Source organism: Oncorhynchus mykiss, chromosome 27, assembly GCF_013265735.2.
Source record: "Oncorhynchus mykiss isolate Arlee chromosome 27, USDA_OmykA_1.1, whole genome shotgun sequence".
Classification (NCBI taxonomy): domain Eukaryota; kingdom Metazoa; phylum Chordata; class Actinopteri; order Salmoniformes; family Salmonidae; genus Oncorhynchus; species Oncorhynchus mykiss.
Window position 1 is genome coordinate 16,826,699 of NC_048591.1, and position 20,255 is coordinate 16,846,953.

Consider the following 20,255-nt stretch of genomic DNA (forward strand, 5'->3'; position numbering starts at 1 on the left):
AACCAAAGTGTACAACCAGACAGACATTGACCAGCTAAAGACCAACACTCCCAGAAAGGCAATCATTCAGTCAGAGCTCAGAGCACCACACACTGGCACAGTGTGACAACTTAATCCGCATGTGAAACTGGAGCATTCTACTGCCATGACCAAAGTGTCAGAGTCCTGCAGGCCTTGATGTGACTTCAACTCAACACATGGTGAGAGTCAAGAGTTGGATGGAGGCTGTTTCTGAAAAACCTCTCACAGTCTTAATGTCAAGTTATAGGCCAGACCATAGTCTGGCAAACAATAGCTAAAACTACTAGCCAATCAATAGCTAACACCAATTGCTAACACTATACCAAACAATAGCTAACACTAGTTAACTGACTGATAACTAACACTAGAATAGCTAACAATACTAGCTAACACTAGCCAATAGCTAACACTAGCAGATTGCTAACACTAGCAGATTGCTAACACTAGCTGACAGATAACACTAGCTAACAGCAGATAGCTAACACTAGCCAGTCAATAGCTAACTCTAGCTAACTGATAGCTAACAATAGATGTGTGTTTTGTGGTAATTAATGACAGAGTGTAGGTAAGGTGAAGGGACTGTCGTCCGTCTCCTTCTGTGTATTTTACTGTGTGGTCAGTGGTCAGAAATGCAGGCAGGTTGCAGTTCTGTGCTATAGACTTCACTTAGAGAATTAGATCAGTTCAGCCAGGGTCAATGACCACTCACTCCAATGACAGGAGCAATGGGATTTAGAATGTCTCTGCTGCAGGCAGGGTCAGCTGCGGCCAGGGCCGGCTCCACACTCCACCACACAAAGGGGTTATGTGGGGAGACTAACAATACACACCCTGAAAATAAATTGGACACATTGCATTACACAATACTACTCTGGAGCTAGTAAGATAGATGAGGAATTGCAAAGACCAAACAAAATGTTTCATGAACTAAAAGATGTAAATGTGTGTGTGTGTTTTGTGTGTGTGTGTTTGCGTGTGAATGTAGGTGTGTGTGTGTGTGTGTTTGCGTGTGAATGTAGGTGTGTGTGTGTTTGCGTGTGAATGTAGGTGTGTGTGTGTGTATGCGTGTGAATGTAGGTGTGTGTTTGCGTGTGAATGTAAGTGTGTGTGTGTGTGTGTTTGCGTGTGAATATAGGTGTGTGTGTGTGCGTTTGCGTGTGAATATAAGTGTGTGTGTGTGTGTTTGCGTGTGAATGTAGGTGTGTGTGTGTGTGTGTGTGTATTTGCGTGTGAATGTAGGTGTGTGTGTGTGCGTTTGCGTGTGAATATAAGTGTGTGTGTGTGTGTTTGCGTGTGAATGTAGGTGTGTGTGTGTGTGTGTGTGTGTGTGTGTTTGCGTGTGAATGTAGGTGTGTGTGTGTGTTTGCGTGTGAATGTAGGTGTGTGTGTGTGTGTGTGTTTGCGTGTGAATGTAGGTGTGTGTGTGTTTGCGTGTGAATGTAGGTGTGTGTGTGTTTGCGTGTGAATGTAGGTGTGTGTGTGTGTATGCGTGTGAATGTAGGTGTGTGTTTGCGTGTGAATGTAAGTGTGTGTGTGTGTGTGTTTGTGTGTGAATATAGGTGTGTGTGTGTGCGTTTGCGTGTGAATATAAGTGTGTGTGTGTGTGTTTGCGTGTGAATGTAGGTGTGTGTGTGTGTGTGTTTGCGTGTGAATGTAGGTGTGTGTGTGTTTGCGTGTGAATGTAGGTCTGTGTGTGTGTTTGCGTGCGAATGTAGGTGTGTGTGTGTTTGCGTGCGAATGTAGGTGTGTGTGTGTGTGTGTGTGTGTGTGTGTGTGTGTGTGTGTGTGTGTGTGTGTGTGTGTGTGTGTGTGTGTGTGTGTGTTTGCGTGTGAATGTAGGTGTGTGTGTGTGTATGCGTGTGAATGTAGGTGTATGGTTTACCTGGCTTGTGGTAGGCCATAGCTGGTTCCTACTCCGACCCTGGGTAGACTGTAGACCACCTTCTTCACTGTGGCTTGGTCTGGGAAGTTAAACATCACTGACGCTGGGAGGAGAGATAACAAAACTGTATTCATTCTATGTTAAAGTGGTTAAGAGAAGCAGTTTATTACATATCATCATCAGAATGCAAACAGGACACATATGAGAGAAGAGTGTGGCTGTGTCCAAAATGACACCCTATTCTCTATGTAGTGCACTACGGGCTCTGCTCCAAAGTAGTGCACAATATAGGGAATAGAGTGCCATTTGGGACGTAGTGAGTGTGTGTGATGCTTACTCCTGTTGGCCATGAAGACCTCCAGGCCAGTGTTCTGGAGCAGGTATCGCCTGGAGAAGACTGCTCTGATCTCACTGAACATCCATTTACCATGCAGACCCTCTGAGTATGCCAGAACCTGCAGAGAGGAGAGGAAAAGAGGGGGGGGGGGGGGGGGGGGGGAGGAACAGGAGGGGAAAGAGACCACACAAAGGTTTTACATTGTGACAAACACAGAAGAGGTGCTATGTTGCAGCAAGGTTGTAAACTTATATTGTCTCTAAATATTCTATTTCCCACTCCAGATTCACCTCTGTGTCTTTAACACGTATTTCAGATGGTCTGCAACCCACAACCAGGGTGTAAAAAAAAAACAGAAACACCAACACAAGGAGAAGAGAGGGTGAGAGAGGATAGGGAAGAGGAAAGGAGAGGATTAGAGATGAGAGAAGAGGGAAGAAGAGAGGATGAGAGATGAGGGAAGAAGAGAGGATGAGAGATGAGAGGGAAGAAGAAAGGAGAGGAGAGGAGAGGAGAGGAGAGGAGAGGAGAGGAGAGGAGAGGAGAGGAGGAGAGGAGAGGAGAGGAGAGGAAAGGTGAGGAGAGGAGAGGGTGAGAGAGGTTGAGAGAGGAGAGGGAAGAGGAGAGGAGCGGAAAGAGGAAAGGAGAGGATGCGAGAGCAGGGGAGAGGAGAGGAAGGAAGAGGAGAGGAGAGGTGCGGGAGGAAATGAGAGTGTGAGAGAGGAGAGGAGAGGGAAGAGGAAAGGAGAGGATGAGACAGCAGAGGAGAGGAGAGGGAAGAATAAAAGAGAGGGTTAGAGAGGAGAGGAAAGAGGGAAGGAGAGGGAAGAATAAAGGAGAGGGTGAGAGAGAAGAGGAAAGGAGAGGGAGGAAGAGGAGAGGAGAGGGAAGAAAAAAGGAGAGGATGAGAGAGGGAAGAAGAGAGGAGAGGAGAGGAGAGGAGAGGAGAGGAGAGGAGAGGAGAGGAGAGGAGAGGAGAGGAGAGGAGAAAGGACAGGATGAGAGAGGGGAGAGGAGAGGAGACAGGACAGGATGAGAGAGGGAAGAAGAAAGGAGAGGATGAGAGAGGGAAGAAGAAAGGAGAGGATGAGAGAGCAGAGGGGAGGAGAGGAGAGGGAAGAAGAAAGGAGAGGGTTAGAGAGGAGAGAGAAGAGGAAAGGAGAGGGTTAGAGAGGAGAGGAGAGAGAAGAGGAAGAGGAGAAGAGAGGAGAGGAGAGGAGAGGAGAGGAGAGGAGAGGATGAGAGAGGGGAGAGGAGAGGAGACAGGACAGGATGAGAGAGGGAAGAAGAAAGGAGAGGATGAGAGAGGGAAGAGGAAAGGAGAGGATGAGAGAGCAGAGGAGAGGAGAGGAGAGGGAAGAAGAAAGGAGAGGGTTAGAGAGGAGAGGGAAGAGGAGAGGAGAGGGAAGAGGAAAGGAGAGGGAGGAAGAGGAGAGGAGAGGAGAGGAGAGGAGAGGAGAGGAGAGGAGAGGAGAAAGGACAGGATGAGAGAGGGAAGAAGAAAGGAGAGGATGAGAGAAGGAAGAAGAAAGGAGAGGATGAAAGAGGAGAGGATAGGGAAGAGGAAAGGAGAGGATGAGAGAGCAGAGGAGAGGAGAGGAGAGGGAAGAATAAAGGAGAGGGTTAGAGAGGAGAGGAGAGGGGAGGGAAGGAGAGGGTGAGAGAGGAGAGGGAAGAGGGAATGAGAGGGTGAGAGAGGAGAGGAGAGGAGAGGAAAGGAGAGGGTTAGAGAGGAGAGGAGAGGGAAGAGGGAATGAGAGGGTGAGAGAGGAGAGGAGAGGAGAGGAGAGGAGAGGAGAGGAGAGGAGAGGAGAGGAGAGGAGAGGGAAGAATAAAGGAGAGGGTTAGAGAGGAGAGGAGAGGGGAGGGAAGGAGAGGGTGAGAGAGGAGAGGGAAGAGGGAATGAGAGGGTGAGAGAGGAGAGGAGAGGAGAGGAAAGGAGAGGGTTAGAGAGGAGAGGAGAGGGAAGAGGGAATGAGAGGGTGAGAGAGGAGAGGAGAGGAGAGGAGAGGAGAGGAGAGGAGAGGAGAGAGAAGAGGAAAGGGGAGGGAGGAAGAGGAGAGGAGAGGTGCGGGAAGAGGAAAGGAGAGTGTGAGAGAGGATAGGAGAGGGAAGAGGAAAGGAGAGGATGAGAGAGCAGAGGAGAGGAGTGGGAAGAATAAAGGAGAGGGTTAGAGAGGAGAGGAAAGAGGGAAGGAGAGGGTTAGAGAGGAGAGGAGAGAGAAGAGGAAAGGAGAGGGAGGAAGAGGAGAGGTGAGGGAAGAAGAATGAAGAGGGTGAGAGAGGAGAGGAGAGGAAAGAGGAAAGTATGGGGGTGAGCAAAAGAGAGGAGAGGAGAGGGGGATGAGGAGAGGGGGATCATTAGTGTGCAGCACCTCTAGGACAGCAGGTCTACCGAGGGAGATCAAGAGAGGCCTTCGTGACAGGTGAGAATGATCCCCCTAACACACCTCCCTCCCTCCTCCCCCTTCCTCCCTCCTTCCTCGTCCAACACTGTCTGAGCCCTTGGGGCGGCCTAGTCTCCCCAGGTTACAATCACACACATTCCCATCTTATCAGTGTAGCTGGACACAGACAGAGACAAGAGAACCAGCCAGGGAGGTGTGCGAGAGAGAACAGCCGAAACACAACACACAGAGAGGAGATGTAGCTCGAGCCTGACTGACAGTCAAGGGGGGAACGAGGGAGGGAGGCAGAGTGAGATGTTGGGCTGGGGAGGTTAGGTCCAATGCTAATGCTCATTTAAAACAGTGACAAGCAGGAGCAGAGGAGGAGAGGATGGGAAGGGGGGAGGGGAGGAGAGGGGAGAAGAGGTGAGGAGAGAGGCAGCGGTGCCTTAATTTCTCCCTGGAATAGCTGTGGCTCGACCTACCTGCCACATCAAAGTCTCTGGAGCTCAATTAGAAGTGGATTAGATGGAGAGGAGTGGAGTGAAGGGAGGAAGGTGGCAGGTGGAGGGAGCGAGGGAGTGAGAAGTGGAGGGAGTGAGGGAGGGAGGGAGGGAGAGGTGGTGGAGGGAGGGGTGGTGGCATCTTTGTTTCTCCTCCCTGTGCTGCCCCAGGTTGACAAATCAGCAACCCCAGACTCTAACAGTTGTCATAGAGACAGACTGTCTGCTCAGAGAACGCCTGTAGTATGGAGCTGCTGAGGAGGAGGAAGAGGAGAGGAAAGATGGAGAGAGGGAGAGGTGGAGAGTGGGGGGAGATGGAGAAAAGGAGAGATGGGGAGAGGGAAAGGTGGAGAGAAGGAGAGGTAGAGAAAGGTACAGATGGATGAAGAAAGATGAGAATATACAGAAACAATTGAAAAATGACAAGAGAATACTATTATAATGCATGGCCTGATCAACTTTACATTGAAAACTATAGGAGAGGGTGTGTCTACCTGGATGTAATACCCCTTCCTGGTTCCTCTTGTCTGTTGCTGTGACTGGGAACAGAGAGCAGGCAGGCCAGGCCACAGGTCTAAATACAGAGCAGGCCAAAGGCCTCACCAGCAACAACACACAGGCTAAAAAGCCTCCGCTTCAAACAGCCCACATCAAAACATTATGTCAGAACAACAAAGCCTTGGTTTAAACCAACAAGCAGTGAGGGGCCCCTGTAGACTGAAGGCTTGACAAAGCCCAGAGATAAAGGGGCCCCTGTAGACTGGAGGCTTGACAAAGCCCAGAGAGAGAAGCAGCTGTAAGAAATGTCATTTAATGAACCTGTTTGCTGAAGCTGTCAGAGGTGTCAGAGCTGAAGAGCGATTGGGACACAGCCAGCCGGCCTACCAGCCAGCCAGTCAGCCAGCACCCAGTCACAGACAGTCCTGCCCGTGTATGTGTGTGTGTGTGTGTGTGTGTGTGTGTGTGTGTGTGTGTGTGTGTGTGTGTCAGCCCAGTCCTGCCTGCCAGCTGGAGACTTCGGCCCCAATCTAATCAGCCCACCACCAGGAAGGATGACCGGGGAGGACCAGGCCCCTCTAGACCCACCCCGCGACTCCTCCACCCCGCCCCCCCCTACTCACCCCACTACCCGCCTTGTCACCCGCCCTGCTCTGCTCTGCTCACAGGCTGTCACACTGCAGGGGGAGCGAGGTGGGGCTGGGGAGGGGCTGGAGACGGACAAGCCCTTTGTTTCCATGCAGGTTCCTCCCCACATACACACACATTAAGATCCCATGGTGTGTGTGTGCTGGTCTCTAAGCTGGGTGGAGATCATACCTCTCCTATAATGACCATAATGCAATTGAACGTTTCTGTCTTTTGTTTCCTGTCCCCGTGTGATGTGACAGAGGGTGGATAGCTGCACTGAGCCTGTGGAATATCACACAGTGTGGAGAAATATTGTGACAGCTGAAATTAGGAGAGACATATGTGACAGCAGTGCTTAGGCTGAAGCTCACATGGAATAACATAGAAAACATCACATAGACATAAATAGATCACTACATTTAGTTTTCAGAGTCCAAAGCAGCAACTGGTCTTCATTTTGTTCATTGGTCTTTTAGCATACTGTCCTTTGCTGTGACTGACATTAACCCTGTACTGTCCAGCCTTATTGAACAGCACGCATTTATAGTATTAATTTCTTAATGTCAATTGCTAAAACACTAAAACCCATTGGCTGAACAAAGTTCTCAGTTGCCTGGACTCATTTAGCTAATTATGCAGTCTGTTGTCAATACCTTAAACCATTTCACATGGTAAAACACAATTTGCAGATCTCACTTAAGACTTTTCAGCAAAACTCTAAACACATTCTCATTCTCAAAACACATTCTGCACTCTAATGCACATGTCATCCATACTGGTAAACCCAAGTGGCAACAATCAAATACAAATAGAGAACATATGTCATTGATTGAACACAACCACTCAAAATTGATTTAACCCGTTTCAAATGATGCGACACAACCAATATAAGCCAGTTCAGAGAGCAAACAGGTTGTTGAAGGTGGGAAGGAGAAAGTCTGAGAATGGATAGAAGAAACAATGTGAGAGGACGAGGACGAGTGCGTATGCGAGGTGGGCGACGAGGAGGAAGTGGGCAAGAAAGAGGAAGAGGAGGACGAAGGGGAAGAGGAAGAAAAAGAGTGGATATATCTGATGAAATTCGAGCAACAGTTATAGACCATGTTCTTGTCCATGGACTGACAATGAGGGAAGCAGGACTTAGAGTGCAACCCAATTTGAGCCGATTCTCTGTGTCCACCATAGTAAGGACATTCAGAGAAGAGAACAGGTACAGTATACTACTGTATTTTTGTAATTGCAAATTTACTGTACTACACTATATGCAGCTGTTTCAATAGACATTTGTAAAGTTAATCACTGTATGCATTGTACTGCGTGAATATGTTTTGTAACTGCACAACTACTTTTTGTAGAATTGCAAGGCTGCCACATGCAGGTGGAAGGACAGCTAAATTCACTCGGGAGCAAGAGGCCGTTATAGTTGGCAAGGTCCTTCAAGATAATGCAATACGACTCCAGGAACGAGTGATACAAGACAACACACACTTCCAGGGAATCGACAGTGTGAGCATTTCCACAATTGACCGTGTCCTCCATCGTAACAGGATGCGAATTAAACAAGTATACAGAGTACCGTTTGAGCGCAACTCACCAAGGGTGAAAGAACAGAGCTCAGTAAGTGCAAGTAAGTGTACATTCAGAAACATTTACTGTAATCCAGATTGTCTACAGTACTAACACATACTATGTGAATGACATTACTCTTCAGTACATACAATGTATGTGAATCAGAAGCCTAATTGTACTCTACAGTATAGTACTGTCTCTGTACGACTTACAAAATCCTACATACAGTATATTGTATTTCTACACAGACAATATTTGACTTGGAATCCTTGGACAGACCCCAGGAGTTCATCTTTGTCGATGAAGCAGGCTTCAATCTAACAAAGAGGAGAAGGAGAGGCCGAAACATGATTGGACAGCGGGCCATTGTTGAAGTCCCTAGTCAACGAGGTGGCAATGTCACAATCTGTGCTGCTATCAGCAACCATGGTGTTCTACATCACCATGTTACACTCGGGCCATATAACACCCAGCACCTTCTAAGATTTATTGCCAATCTAAGAGAATTTTATTTGAGCAGCAGGTTCAAGAGCAGCAGGGTCAAGAGCTAAATAAGAATCCCATTCCCACCTATGTGATAGTGTGGGACAATGTCAGTTTCCACTGAGCTGCTCAGGTAAGGGAATGGTTTAACATCAATGGGCAGTTTATGAACTTGTACCTCCCTCCATACTCGCCTTTCCTGAATCCGATTGAGGAGTTTTTCTCCTCTTGGAGATAGAAAGTATATGATAGACAACCCTACAACAGGGTAAATCTGCTGCAAGCCATGGATTTAGCCTGTGGTGATATAGGTGAGGAATTATGTCAGGGATGGATACGGCACACAAGAGGCTTCTTCCCCCGTTGCCTCAGGAGGGACAATATTGCTTGTGGTGTCGACGAAGTGCTCTGGCCTGACCCAGCCCAAAGACAAGAAGAAGCACATTGATCACATGTTTACTCCTTTGATTTTTGTCACTTTTAGTATTGTATACTGTAGTACAGTGCATTGTAGGCTGTATACTGTACAATGGACAAATTGTATGGCCCTGAACATTGTGCTTTACATTTATTAACAGTACTGACTGCTCAATAGATTTTGACTGGTTGCAGGTTCATATCAACAAAGAACAAGAATTACAGTATCACAGAGACAAAGGACAAGTTTGTGTGATGCAGGGTACAGTACTGTAAAAATAGGGGTACAAGGTGGAAGAAGAACAAAAAACAAAATTGCAAAGAGCAAAGCAGAGTAGTAATTTCTGATAGTTTTTGAGCTACTATGATAGAACATGTTTTCGTTCATCAAAAGACAATGAATATATTTTTAGATTAAAATGTACTTCTCCCTGAGAATTGTATGTTTTGAACAATGTGTTTTCTATTTTTCGGTGTGTTGTTTACTGACTGCTTGAGAGTGTATGTCATTTTGATCACTTTGTTTATGATTTGAGAGCAGTGTTTCATTTTGAACACAGATAAAACTGTTTTGGGGCGAATGTTTCATTTTGCGAGAGGAGTCAGAGGTTATGTAAATAGTGCTTGAAGATGAGGTTTTGTGTTTAATGTTTTCAGGAAATGGAGCAAGGTTTCAGAAATTGTGTTTTAGCAATTGAGAAAAACTGTAATAACTGTGTGTGTGTGTGTGTGTGTGTGTGTGTGTGTGTGTGTGTGTGCGCGTGTGTGTGTGTGTGTGTGTCAGTCAGTTCTGCTGAGATGGGGCCATAATAAGATTATTGAGTCAGGCCCCAAGCCAGCATGACTGATACAGTTATAAAGGACAGGGGAGCAGAGTGACAACCTGCTATCATAGTAGCTCCTCTGTGCTCTCCCTGCACACAGCTAATAGGCTTCTAGTGGAAAGCCTTGACACTGCCTGATCCACAGCCCAGGAGATGGAGAGAACAGATGAGAGTGAGAGTGAGAGATAGAGAGAACAAGAAGGAGAGAGAGACGGAGGGAGAGAGATATAGAGAAAGTGAAGGAGAAGGAGAGAGAGAAGGAGGGAAAGAGAGAGAGAGAGAGGGTGAGGATTTGAAAGGAGAGTGATATGACTGCTCCCCCAGGAGAGTGGGGAGAACAGATGAGAGTGAGAGTGAGAGATAGAGAGAGAGAACAAGAAGGAGAGAGAGGCGGAGGGAGAGAGATAGAGAAAGTGAAGGAGAAGGAGAGAGAGAAGGAGGGAAAGAGAGAGAGAGAGAGAGAGGGTGATGATATGAAAGGAGAGTGATATGACTGCTCCCCCAGGAGAGTGGGGAGGATTTCACACACAGTAATTTGGAGCATCAGCATACACTGTGAACACTGCATCCACAACCTGACCGAGGGAGGGAGGGAGGGAGGGAGGGAGGGAGGGAGGGAGGGAGGGAGGGAGGGAGGGAGGGAGGGAGGGAGGGAGGGAGGGAGGGAGGGAGGGAGGGAGGGAGAAACAGCATACACTGTGAACGCCGGTTTACAAACTGACCTCAGGGAGGGAGCGAGGGATCTTTGTTGTGACTGGGTGTATTGATACACCATCCAAAGTGTAAATAATAACTTCACCATGCTCAAAAGGATATTCAATGCCTGCTTTTTACATTTTTTATCCATCTACTAATAAGTGCCCTTCTTTTTTATATTAATACTTCAAAAAACATAATTTGACTTTGACATTATTGTTTATTGTGTGTAGGCCAGTGAGACAAAATCTCAATTTACTCCATTTTAAAATCAGGCTGTAACACAACAAAATACGGGGAAAAATCAATGGATGCAAATCTTTTCTGAAGCACTGTATTATCCATCCATGACAAGGTGCACAGAAGCATATAGGGACTGAGCATTGGACATCAGATAAGGAAAAAGGTGTACAGTTGAAGTCAGAAGTTTACATACACCTTAGCCAAATACACTTAAACTCAGTTTTTCACAATTCCTGACATTTAATCCGAGTAAACATTTCCTGTCTTAGGTCAGTTAGGATCACCACTTTATTTTAAGAATGTGAAATGTCAGAATAATAGTAGAGAGAATGGTTTATTTCAGCTTTTATTTCTTTCATCACATTCCCAGTGAGTCAGAAGTTTACATACACTCAATTAGTATTTGGTAGCATTGCATTTAAATTGTTTAACTTGGGTCAAACGTTTCGGGGTAGCCTTCCACAAGCTTCCCACAATAAGTTGGGTGAATTTTGTCCCATTCCTCCTGACAGAGCAGGTGTAACTGAGTCAGGTTTGCAGGCCTCCTTGCTCGCATATGCTTTTTCAGTTATGCTCACAAATTTTCTATGGGATTGAGGTCAGGGCTTTGTGATGGCCAATCCAATACCTTGACTTTGTTGTCCTTATTTTCCTACCTCATGATTCCATCTATTTTGTGAAATGCAACATGATACTGCCAACCATATGCTTCACGGTTGGGATGGTGTTCTTCGGCTTGCAAGCCTCCCCCTTTTTTCCTCCAAACATAACAATGGTCATTATGGCCAAACAGTTCTAATTTTGTTTCATCAGACCAGAGGACATTTTTTCCAAAAAGTACGATCTTTGTCCCCATGTGCAGACTCAAATTATGTCAATTAGCCTATCAGAAGCTTCTAAAGCCATGACATCCTTTTCTGGAATTTTCCAAGCTGTTTAAAGGCACAGTCAACTGAGTGTATGTACACTTCTGACCCACTGGAATTGTGACACAGTGAATTATAAGTGAAATAATCTGTCTGAAAACAATTGTTGGAAAATTTACTTGAGTCATGCACAAAGTAGATGTCCTAACCAAATTGCCCCCAAAATAGTTTGTTAACAAGAAATTTGTGGAGTGGTTGAAAAACTAGTTTTATTGACTCCAAACTAAGTGTATGTAAACTTCCGACTTCAACTGTAAGTACTATAGTTTACCATGATTGTACAGTCGTGGCCAAAAGTTTTGAGAATGACACAAATATTAATTTCCACTAAGTTTGCTGCCTCAGTGTCTTTAGATATTTTTGTCAGATGTTACTATGGAATACTGAAGTATAATTATAAGCATTTCATAAGTGTCAAAGGAGTTGATCAGGCTGTTGATTGTGGACTGTGGAATGTTGTCCCACTCCACTTCACTGATCGTGCGAGTTGCTGGATATTGGCGGGAACTGGAACACACTGCTATACACGCTCAGAGCATCCCAAACATGCTTAATGGGTGGCGTGTCTGGTGAGTATGCTGGCCATGGAAGAACTGGGACATTTTCAGCTTCCAGGAATTGTTTACAAATCTTTGCGCCATGGAGCCATGTTTCATGCTGAAACAGGTGATGTCGGCAGATGAATTGCACGACAATGGGACTCAGGATCTTGTCATGGTAGTACTGTGCATTCAAATTGCCATCGATAAAGTGCAATTGGGATTGTTGTCTGTAGATTATGCTTGCCCACATCATAACCCCACCATCACCATGGGGCACTCTGCTCACAACATTGACATCAGCAAACCACACACCCACACGATGTCATACATTCTGTCTGCCATCTGCCGGGTACAGTTGAAACCGGGATTCATCCGTGAAGAGCCAGTGGCCATTGAAGTTGAGCATTTGCCCATTGAAGTCGGTTACGATGTGAACTGCAGTTAGGTCAAAACCCTGGTGAGGACGACGATTACGCAGATGAGCTTCCCTGAGACGGTTTCTAACAGTTTGTGCAGAAATTTCTGTGCAAACCCACAGTTTCATCAGCTGTCTGGGTGGCTGGTCTCAAACGATCCCATAGGTGAAGAAGTTGGATGTGGAGATCCTGGACTGGCATGGTTACACGTGGTCTGCGGTTGTGAGGCCGGTTGAACGTACTGCCAAATTCTCAAAAATGACATTGGAGGCGGCTTATGGTTGAGAAATTAACATTAAATAATTTGGCAACAGCTAGTTAGCGTGCCAATTGCACACTCCCTCAGAACTTGAGACATCTGTGGCATTGTGTTGTATGACAAAACTGCCCATTTTAGAGTTCCTTTTATTGTCCCCAGTTCAAGGTATACCTTTGTAATGATCATTCTGTTTAATCGGCTTCTTTATATGCCATACCTGTAAACTGGATGGATTATCTTGGAAAAGGATAAATGCTCACTAACATGAATGTAAACAAATTTGCGCATGCAATTTTAGAGAAATAAGCTTTTTGTGATTATGGAAAATGTTTGGGATCTTTTATTTCAGCTCATGAAACATGGGACCAACACTTTACATGTGGTGTTTGTATTTTTGTTCAGTGTAGTATCTCGAGTTTATAATGGGTGTAGATATGTTAGAGTTAATCTTAAGTGTAGATAGGATAACATTCTGCACATTTCACAAAGTAAGAATGAGAGACACCCCAGCCCCAATCAACACATTTCACAACTTATTTTACCATGTGTGACTGTTCCACTTTATGCTAGGCATGCTGTTATAGTGAAACTATTCCACTCGGCTTTCTGCTTACCATCCTGTCAGAAATGTATTCATCTCTTCTTTCTTTAAATTAATCTCAACGCAACACAGGCACTGGGCCTCTCAACCCTAATTTCAAAACAAAGGAAACAAATCTCATTTTGTGTGTCAACACGTGTCAAGCAGCTCTGGAATATGCATCTAATTTCTCTTCCATTATAGTGGTGTGTGTGTGTGTGTGTGTGTGTGTGTGTGTGTGTGTGTGTGTGTGGACAGCATGGGGTGGGAAACAACAAGAGGCCATTCAACAGACCATCAGGACCAAACCAACTGACAAGGACCCTGAAAATAAAACCAATCACTGAAAAACAGGTTATATAGGTTTTATAGTGAGAAAACAACAGTGTTTCATACTGGGGGGGAAAAGTGTTCTGAAATGTTCTCTTGAGGACTAATCCATAAAAAAAGTATTGCTATGTTCCGTTAAGTAAATGAGAGGAGACATATATCTGAGCTCTATGACCGATGCCTGTCACAAACCAACCTTTTACTGCAACTATAATCCCCACTAGGTCCCTTTCAGGTTGATGCTGAAGTCTTCCTAAATATCAAAGAACGCCTTCCATCTGATCTTCCCTCGCCATGACAACTGTTATGACTGTTATGAGGGTGGAAGGAAATAGGGAAACGTTCAAACTCTCTGAGATTATAGTTAGGAGGCGAAGCGCTCGGTTCCCTCTCCCATTCCCATATCTCAACTTCAATAAAGTAGCAGGCTCCTAAAGCAGGTATTGGGGAAAATAAGATACAGATTTGCATAATCAGTGTCACTATCCATTTGTGTGGTGGTTGGAGTGTGGAGAGATGACACGGTGCTGGCTGGTGGTAGCGAGCGGGGCTGGTAACGGTAGCAGGGAGCTGGTGCTCTGGGACCACTGGGATAAAAGGATGAATATACATCACATCAGGCCACTGCTGCTGGCTGCCAGATCACTGCCCCAAACGTCCAGCCAAGTTTGTCAATAATGTTTATGTCACGTCGCCGTATTTCACGCACGTTACCAGACGGGGTTGAGAAGCGGGGAGGGGGGGCTGTGTGTCTAAAACATTCTGACAGAAGAGAGAGGGGGGTTTAGTTGGCAGAGGGTTTCTCTGATACCTCCACCATAGTCTGTACCACCAGTACAGTAGTTACATAGCAAGAAAAGACCAATAAAAAAATCTAGGCTTAATCTGTGATATTTTACACTTTAAAATACATTTCCAATAAATAATCCCTTGATTATATACCTTAACAAAATGAATCAAATTAATATTAATATGATAGTTACTGTAGGTAACACTTTGAAAGTCTTAGATACACAACATCTACATACACAGCATACAGTTACATACCCCAGCTTCAGATGGCCTACACTAAAGAGCTAGACTAGAGTGGCCGCAGTATTTTTGGTATTGGACACTTTCAGCAGGACTTCCCTAATGGGACTTATTCAGGGACTTGTCAGCCATTAGACGACTGAAATCCCCTTGGTCTGCTCCTCTCCTCTGGGTGCTGCTCACTCAGTGCACCAAGCTGAAGGCTGCCACCAAACTAGGGCTTAAATCCATCCCACGTCTCACTGTTTTATGTGGGAGGGTGGAGGCTCACAGAGACATGGGGAGGCAGAGAGAGAAAGACACAGGGATGAGGAGGAGGAAAGAGAAAAAGGAAGATGGAGAGGAAAAGAGACTGAGCTAGAGAGGAAGAGAGGACAAGAGACAGGGACGAAGAGGAGGAGAGACAGTGGAAGAGAAGGAGAGAAAGAGCAAGTGGTTAGAGGAGAAGGCCTGATGAGTAATGAACGCCTCACTCGTCCTCAATTAATCTTGTCTTTCTACCTTTGCTCCAGAGCTCTCCTCTACACAGAGGTAATAACGACAGGCTCATCCATTACCCCTTTATCCCTGCTATTCACTGGGAATCCCTTAATAATATGTTACAGATTTGTCTCCACTCGTATAAGTCTCTGTGTCGTTCACGGTATATCATCTGGAAAACACACAACCTCCCTTTCCGCCGGACGTTCTTTGAGGATTATGGGGAGTGACACGTCCTGTATGCAGTCGGAATCTGGAGCATCATTTTTTCAGGCGTAAAGCGGAATTAGCCTGACTGATGTCTCAGTGTCAACAGCACAACAAGCTGTGGAGGCCTGCGGGCAGAGGGCTGAGGAAGGCTGAGAGCTGCGTTAAAGGTAGAGCAGGTTGTTATCTACAGGCTGCTCAGGACGGCAGAGCTAAGTGTGTAAACGTATGCTAATGAGAGGCTAACCCTCCAGGCTGGGAGCAGCGCTCAGAACAGGACGTTAATCTGGCTTGTTGACTGCACTAGATCATTTGGACTTGATCCTCTTGTAATTATATAGTTTAAATCTTTTTACCCGAGCTAATCCCATGCCATGTGGAAATGTCTTGAATCCTGGCGTGTAGCCTGCTCAGTAGCTAGCGCTCACCAGCATACGTCTTACTCTCACTCAGAAACACACACACACACAGCTACGTAGGAGGAGAGGACACAGCTGATATAATTACTCTGACTTCTTGAATCCCAGGCTCACAATCCTCCATAACAGACATCCCTATATAATTCTGATACTACTGGGAGACAGACAGACAGGCAGACGGACAGCCTTAGGCTACAGAGTACGACTAGAGGTGTGAATGGGTGGAGCGAGAGAGAGAGCCTCCCCCTCTCTTTGTCTTTGTGCCATGGCTTTGTGAGGAAGGAGAGATGGAGGGTAGCCTGGCGTGTGGGTTTGGCCTGTGCTGTGCTGTCCAGAGGGACTCCAGCAGGCCATGTTGCCTGCATGCCAAAATGGACAGGCCTGACAAGCCGTGTGGCGTGCTGTAATTTGACTAATTACACTGGATTAAAGCATATTAATGCAAGCTGTTTTCACCAGGGTCAATGACCTCTAGACACACATGAAGGAAAATATATGGACGGATCTTACTTTTCAGGAAACATAGTAAAAGAAAAGAAACGGACAATCCTCAGTGTGATTTCTGATCAGTAGAGAACCTTTCTCTAACACTGGTTTTACATGGCAGAGATGCTGAAACGACAGTCCCAGCTCCTGACACCTCACTTCTATATACATTTAAGGACTTTCAGAAACCCCCTGGAACCCTCATGGGGAGAGAGAGTGAGAGTCTGCAGAATGATTCATTGAAGAGGGACATGTTGTGTACCTGTATGACAACAACAACATTAAAACGTTTCATTGTAATCTTGCATCTTTCTTACCAAAATATTGATATACCAGATATTGATTAATGATGATTTGTTATATGTAAATATTCTAGTGACAGTGGTGATTCAGAGGTGATTTGGTGAATGTCTTCATCTGTCCTGTTCCTAGTCCTTTATCTGTTTTAGTTCCACTGAGGGGGACTCAGGTCACAGCGAGCTAGACTGGGATTTATTAAGGAAGTTGATGTGGGACTGGATAGTATATTACAATAACAGTAATAGTATATCTGGGAAGACAAACATCAAACACATTTTTCTCGTGTTTTATATTTTAACAGTTTCTATGTTCTATTCTTAAATGTCAAGTCTTGGTGATGAATGGGGAAACAATGCTGAGGCGAGTTCAACAAGGCTTCTGTTTGCAGCGAACATGTTGCCAGAGTAACAATTTCAGTTGAACGATTTGAACGAACATTTCAAAATGTTATGGCGAAACATCAAACAGCTTTTTGTCAGGATAACTGTGGCTTTTTAGCGACAATATTCAAACTAAAAACGACTTAGCTATTCCTACTAAATCTGGTAGCTATTTTTACTGGCAGTTTAGATCCGAAACAGACACTTACGTTCGCCGGACACTATCTTCTCATACTGATAGCTAATGTTAACGTTAACAGTCGCGGCTAACACAAAACAAATGGAATATGTTAGCCAACATTAGCCAACATTTGTGAACTATTTCCCTTGTTGAACGCACCTCTGGTCTATCCTTTGTTGGATAGTTGATATTTGACACTAAATGTCATATATTTAACATGTATTTTTCAGTTAAATTAATTATTCACTATTAATTTGTATAATTTGTATAATGATATATATTAATTTGTATAATTCAGTGTAATAGGTTTATATAGGATGTGTTATTATGTATTATAATATAACATAAAACAAGGATGTGTAATATAATATAATGTGTGGTTTAATACAACAGCTCTCCTAATTGTCAGAAAAAAAGAGAAGCAGTTTCACTATGTGTTCCTCTGTCTGTAACGTACAGTAATAATAGTCTTAAAGTAGCATTATGAAGACAGAATACCAAAGAGGCTTACAGCTGAGGTTTCATGAAACATTTAGGCTGAACTTCCAAGGCTGTGCTGATGAAAGAAGGTGCCTGCTGGAGTGAGAGGAGAGAGGGAGCCCCAGCCAGTATTGTACAGGAGTCACATCAAATTAATACTGAGGGCCATTTGGAGCCTTTCTTCTCCTAGGCTTTTCAGAACGGATTAACTACGAAAACTCCAAAATTACTAAAGCACCTATTAAGCATCAAGCCCAGCCTTTCTTCTTCCTGCTTTTGAAAGTGTTTGAATGTGCTCTGGCATTCAATCCCCTCACAGAACAAACAGTTATTGTTTGCACGCTTGATGAAACCTGATGACAGGCTTGATGAAGGAGGACGTAAAACACACATCTACACCTGAACTTTAAGCAAATGACAAGCACCTTTAACTACATGAAGACACACATTTATACAACTCATAGCAACCAGGTGCATAAACAAATGCATTCATTTATTTTATTGTTTACGAGAAAGGTGGAGTAATTATGGCCAGTAAATAAATTAAAATCTTGTCATTATATTAGAATTATATTATTTAAACTTGGACTTGTTCTAAAGATCTGTTGTATAGTGTGTGTGTGTGTGTGTGTGTGTGTGTGTGTGTGTGTGTGTGTGTGTGTGTGTGTGTGTGCACCCTCTTGAGAGTGTTTCCACTAAACTGAAGGGTCTCCAGTCTCGGTGCCTCTCTGCTCTCTCTGGCTGTTCAAAGTCTCTCTGGGAGCCATGAATTGTAATTGTAGCTGCTAACAGGATTGCTGAGGGCCCAAACGAAGCCACTTGAGAAGCAGGTCGTGTGGAGTTAAACGCCTGTCAGACACTCAAAGCCCCCAGCATGGAAGGTGGCCCTCAAAGGCCCTCAAAGGCCCGCCAGCAACACCATATCCAGGCCCTCTTCTGTTCCCCTCTCTGCTCCTCTGAAAGACCTGCTACCACCACCAACGTTATGTCCATACAGACACTAGGCCTAACCCCTGTACGTTCCTCTCTTCTCTCTTCTGCTAGATATGCACAGATGCATAAATTACTATTTAGTCATTTATGAATTTTCCCATAGCCTCTAGTCTATCCCAATATACCCCAGCCGCAGCCCAATATCCTTCACTCCAGCCCCTATGGTATACTCCAGCCCTATCCCACCCCAACATCTCCCCAGCTCCAGCCCCATCCTACACCCCTCACCCCATGCTAAAACCCCAGTCGCAGTACCACCCCCGCCCCCTCATTCCCCCACCCCTGCAGCGTGAAGGACCTCACCATGACCCTTATTAAAATCTTAATTGGATTGCGAATTGCTTGAAGGAGAAATTCAACATCCTTCATTCAACTCTGATTTCAGTCTTTCAGCATTTCACCAAGTATTTTGCCGCTCGCCATAACAATAAGGATCCCAAAGAAAGTTATTCAAAAAACACAACCAGATATTCCTGAAAACGGAATAGGCAAAACGAACCGTTCTCCTTCAGAGGCAGAGAGACGTGAGTTTCCCAGGCAGGGAGCTGCATGGTCACTGACTGACAGAGACAAAGCCCAGAACAGACCATTGTGTATCTTTTCACTGTTGTAATGGTCTTAAAATGACTAGTAGTAGGCTACCATTCACTATACTGACCAGTCTGTATACTACCATTCACTATACTGACCAGTCGATATACTACCATTCACTATACTGACCAGTCTGTATACTACCATTCACCCTACTGACCAGTCTATATACTACCATTCACTATACTGACCAGTCTGTATACTACCAGTCACTATACTGACCAGTCTGTTTCCTACCATTCACTATACTGACCAGTCTGTATACTACCATTCACTATAGTGACCAGTCTGTCTACTACCATTCACTATACTGACCAGTCTGTACACTACCATTCACTATACTGACCAGTCTGTATCCTACCAATCACTATACTGACCAGTCTGTATACTACCAGTCACTATACTGGCCAGTCTGTATACTACCATGCATTATACTGACCAGTCTGTGTTGCTGCTATTCACCTCTGACCAGTCAGTGCAGCTCTCCTATCCTCTTACAGCCCAAACTAACTCTACACTGGACAGAAGCACAGAAGAGATCAAGGGCCAATCTAAGTCTCTCTCCAGTACAACTATAGAACTATACTTTTGACCAGAGGCCATAGGTTCACTAAATAGGGAATAGGGCTCTGGTCAAAAGTAGTCCACAATACAAGGAATATGGCTTTGGCAAAAGTGCATAATAGGAATGGGCCAAGGGTAGAAGTTCAGACACAGCCTGTGTTCTAAATGACCAATCAGTGAGTGAGGAGCGTCTCAACAGCTCTCCTATAATTATAGAGAACTACTCCATTACAACAACATCAATCACCGTCATAATGGAACACAAGATAATGACAATAATTACAATAACATCTCATTAAGAGGGGAATGGCAGCACAGGGAGCATTAATAGCAGACAGGTGTACAACACAGCAATTATTAAACCTGAAATTAGCTCACAGCCTGGAGGCAAAAACAGGGAAAAAGCTAACACCACCGTGAAAAAGAGAGCCAGTGTGTGTGTGTGTGTGTGTGTGTGTGTGTGTGTGTGTGTGTGTGTGTGTGTGTGTGTGTGTGTGTGTGTGTGTGTGTGTGAGCGAGAGATAGCAGAGTGAGAGGGAGGCTCAGTCAAAAAAAGAGAATTGCAAACATATCTTAAATATATCTCAAACAAAAATATC

General features: G+C 44.9%; 1 protein-coding gene across 8 annotated transcripts in view; it reads right to left on the minus strand.

The window, feature by feature from the left end:
* Positions 1-20,255, minus strand: part of LOC110507646 (neurobeachin-like) — a 307,618-nt gene that overhangs the window by 70,102 nt on the left and 217,261 nt on the right. For 4 of the 8 annotated variants that reach the window (XM_036965228.1, XM_036965226.1, XM_036965227.1 and 1 more), the window contains 3 exons: positions 5,625-5,669; positions 2,241-2,358; positions 1,904-2,006 (listed from right to left, as the gene is read on the minus strand). In XM_036965228.1, the coding sequence (XP_036821123.1) occupies positions 1,904-2,006; positions 2,241-2,358; positions 5,625-5,669 (266 nt within the window). The remainder of the gene's footprint in view (positions 1-1,903; positions 2,007-2,240; positions 2,359-5,624; positions 5,670-20,255) is intronic. The other 4 variants (XM_036965232.1, XM_036965230.1, XM_036965231.1 and 1 more) reach the window with 1 other exon arrangement.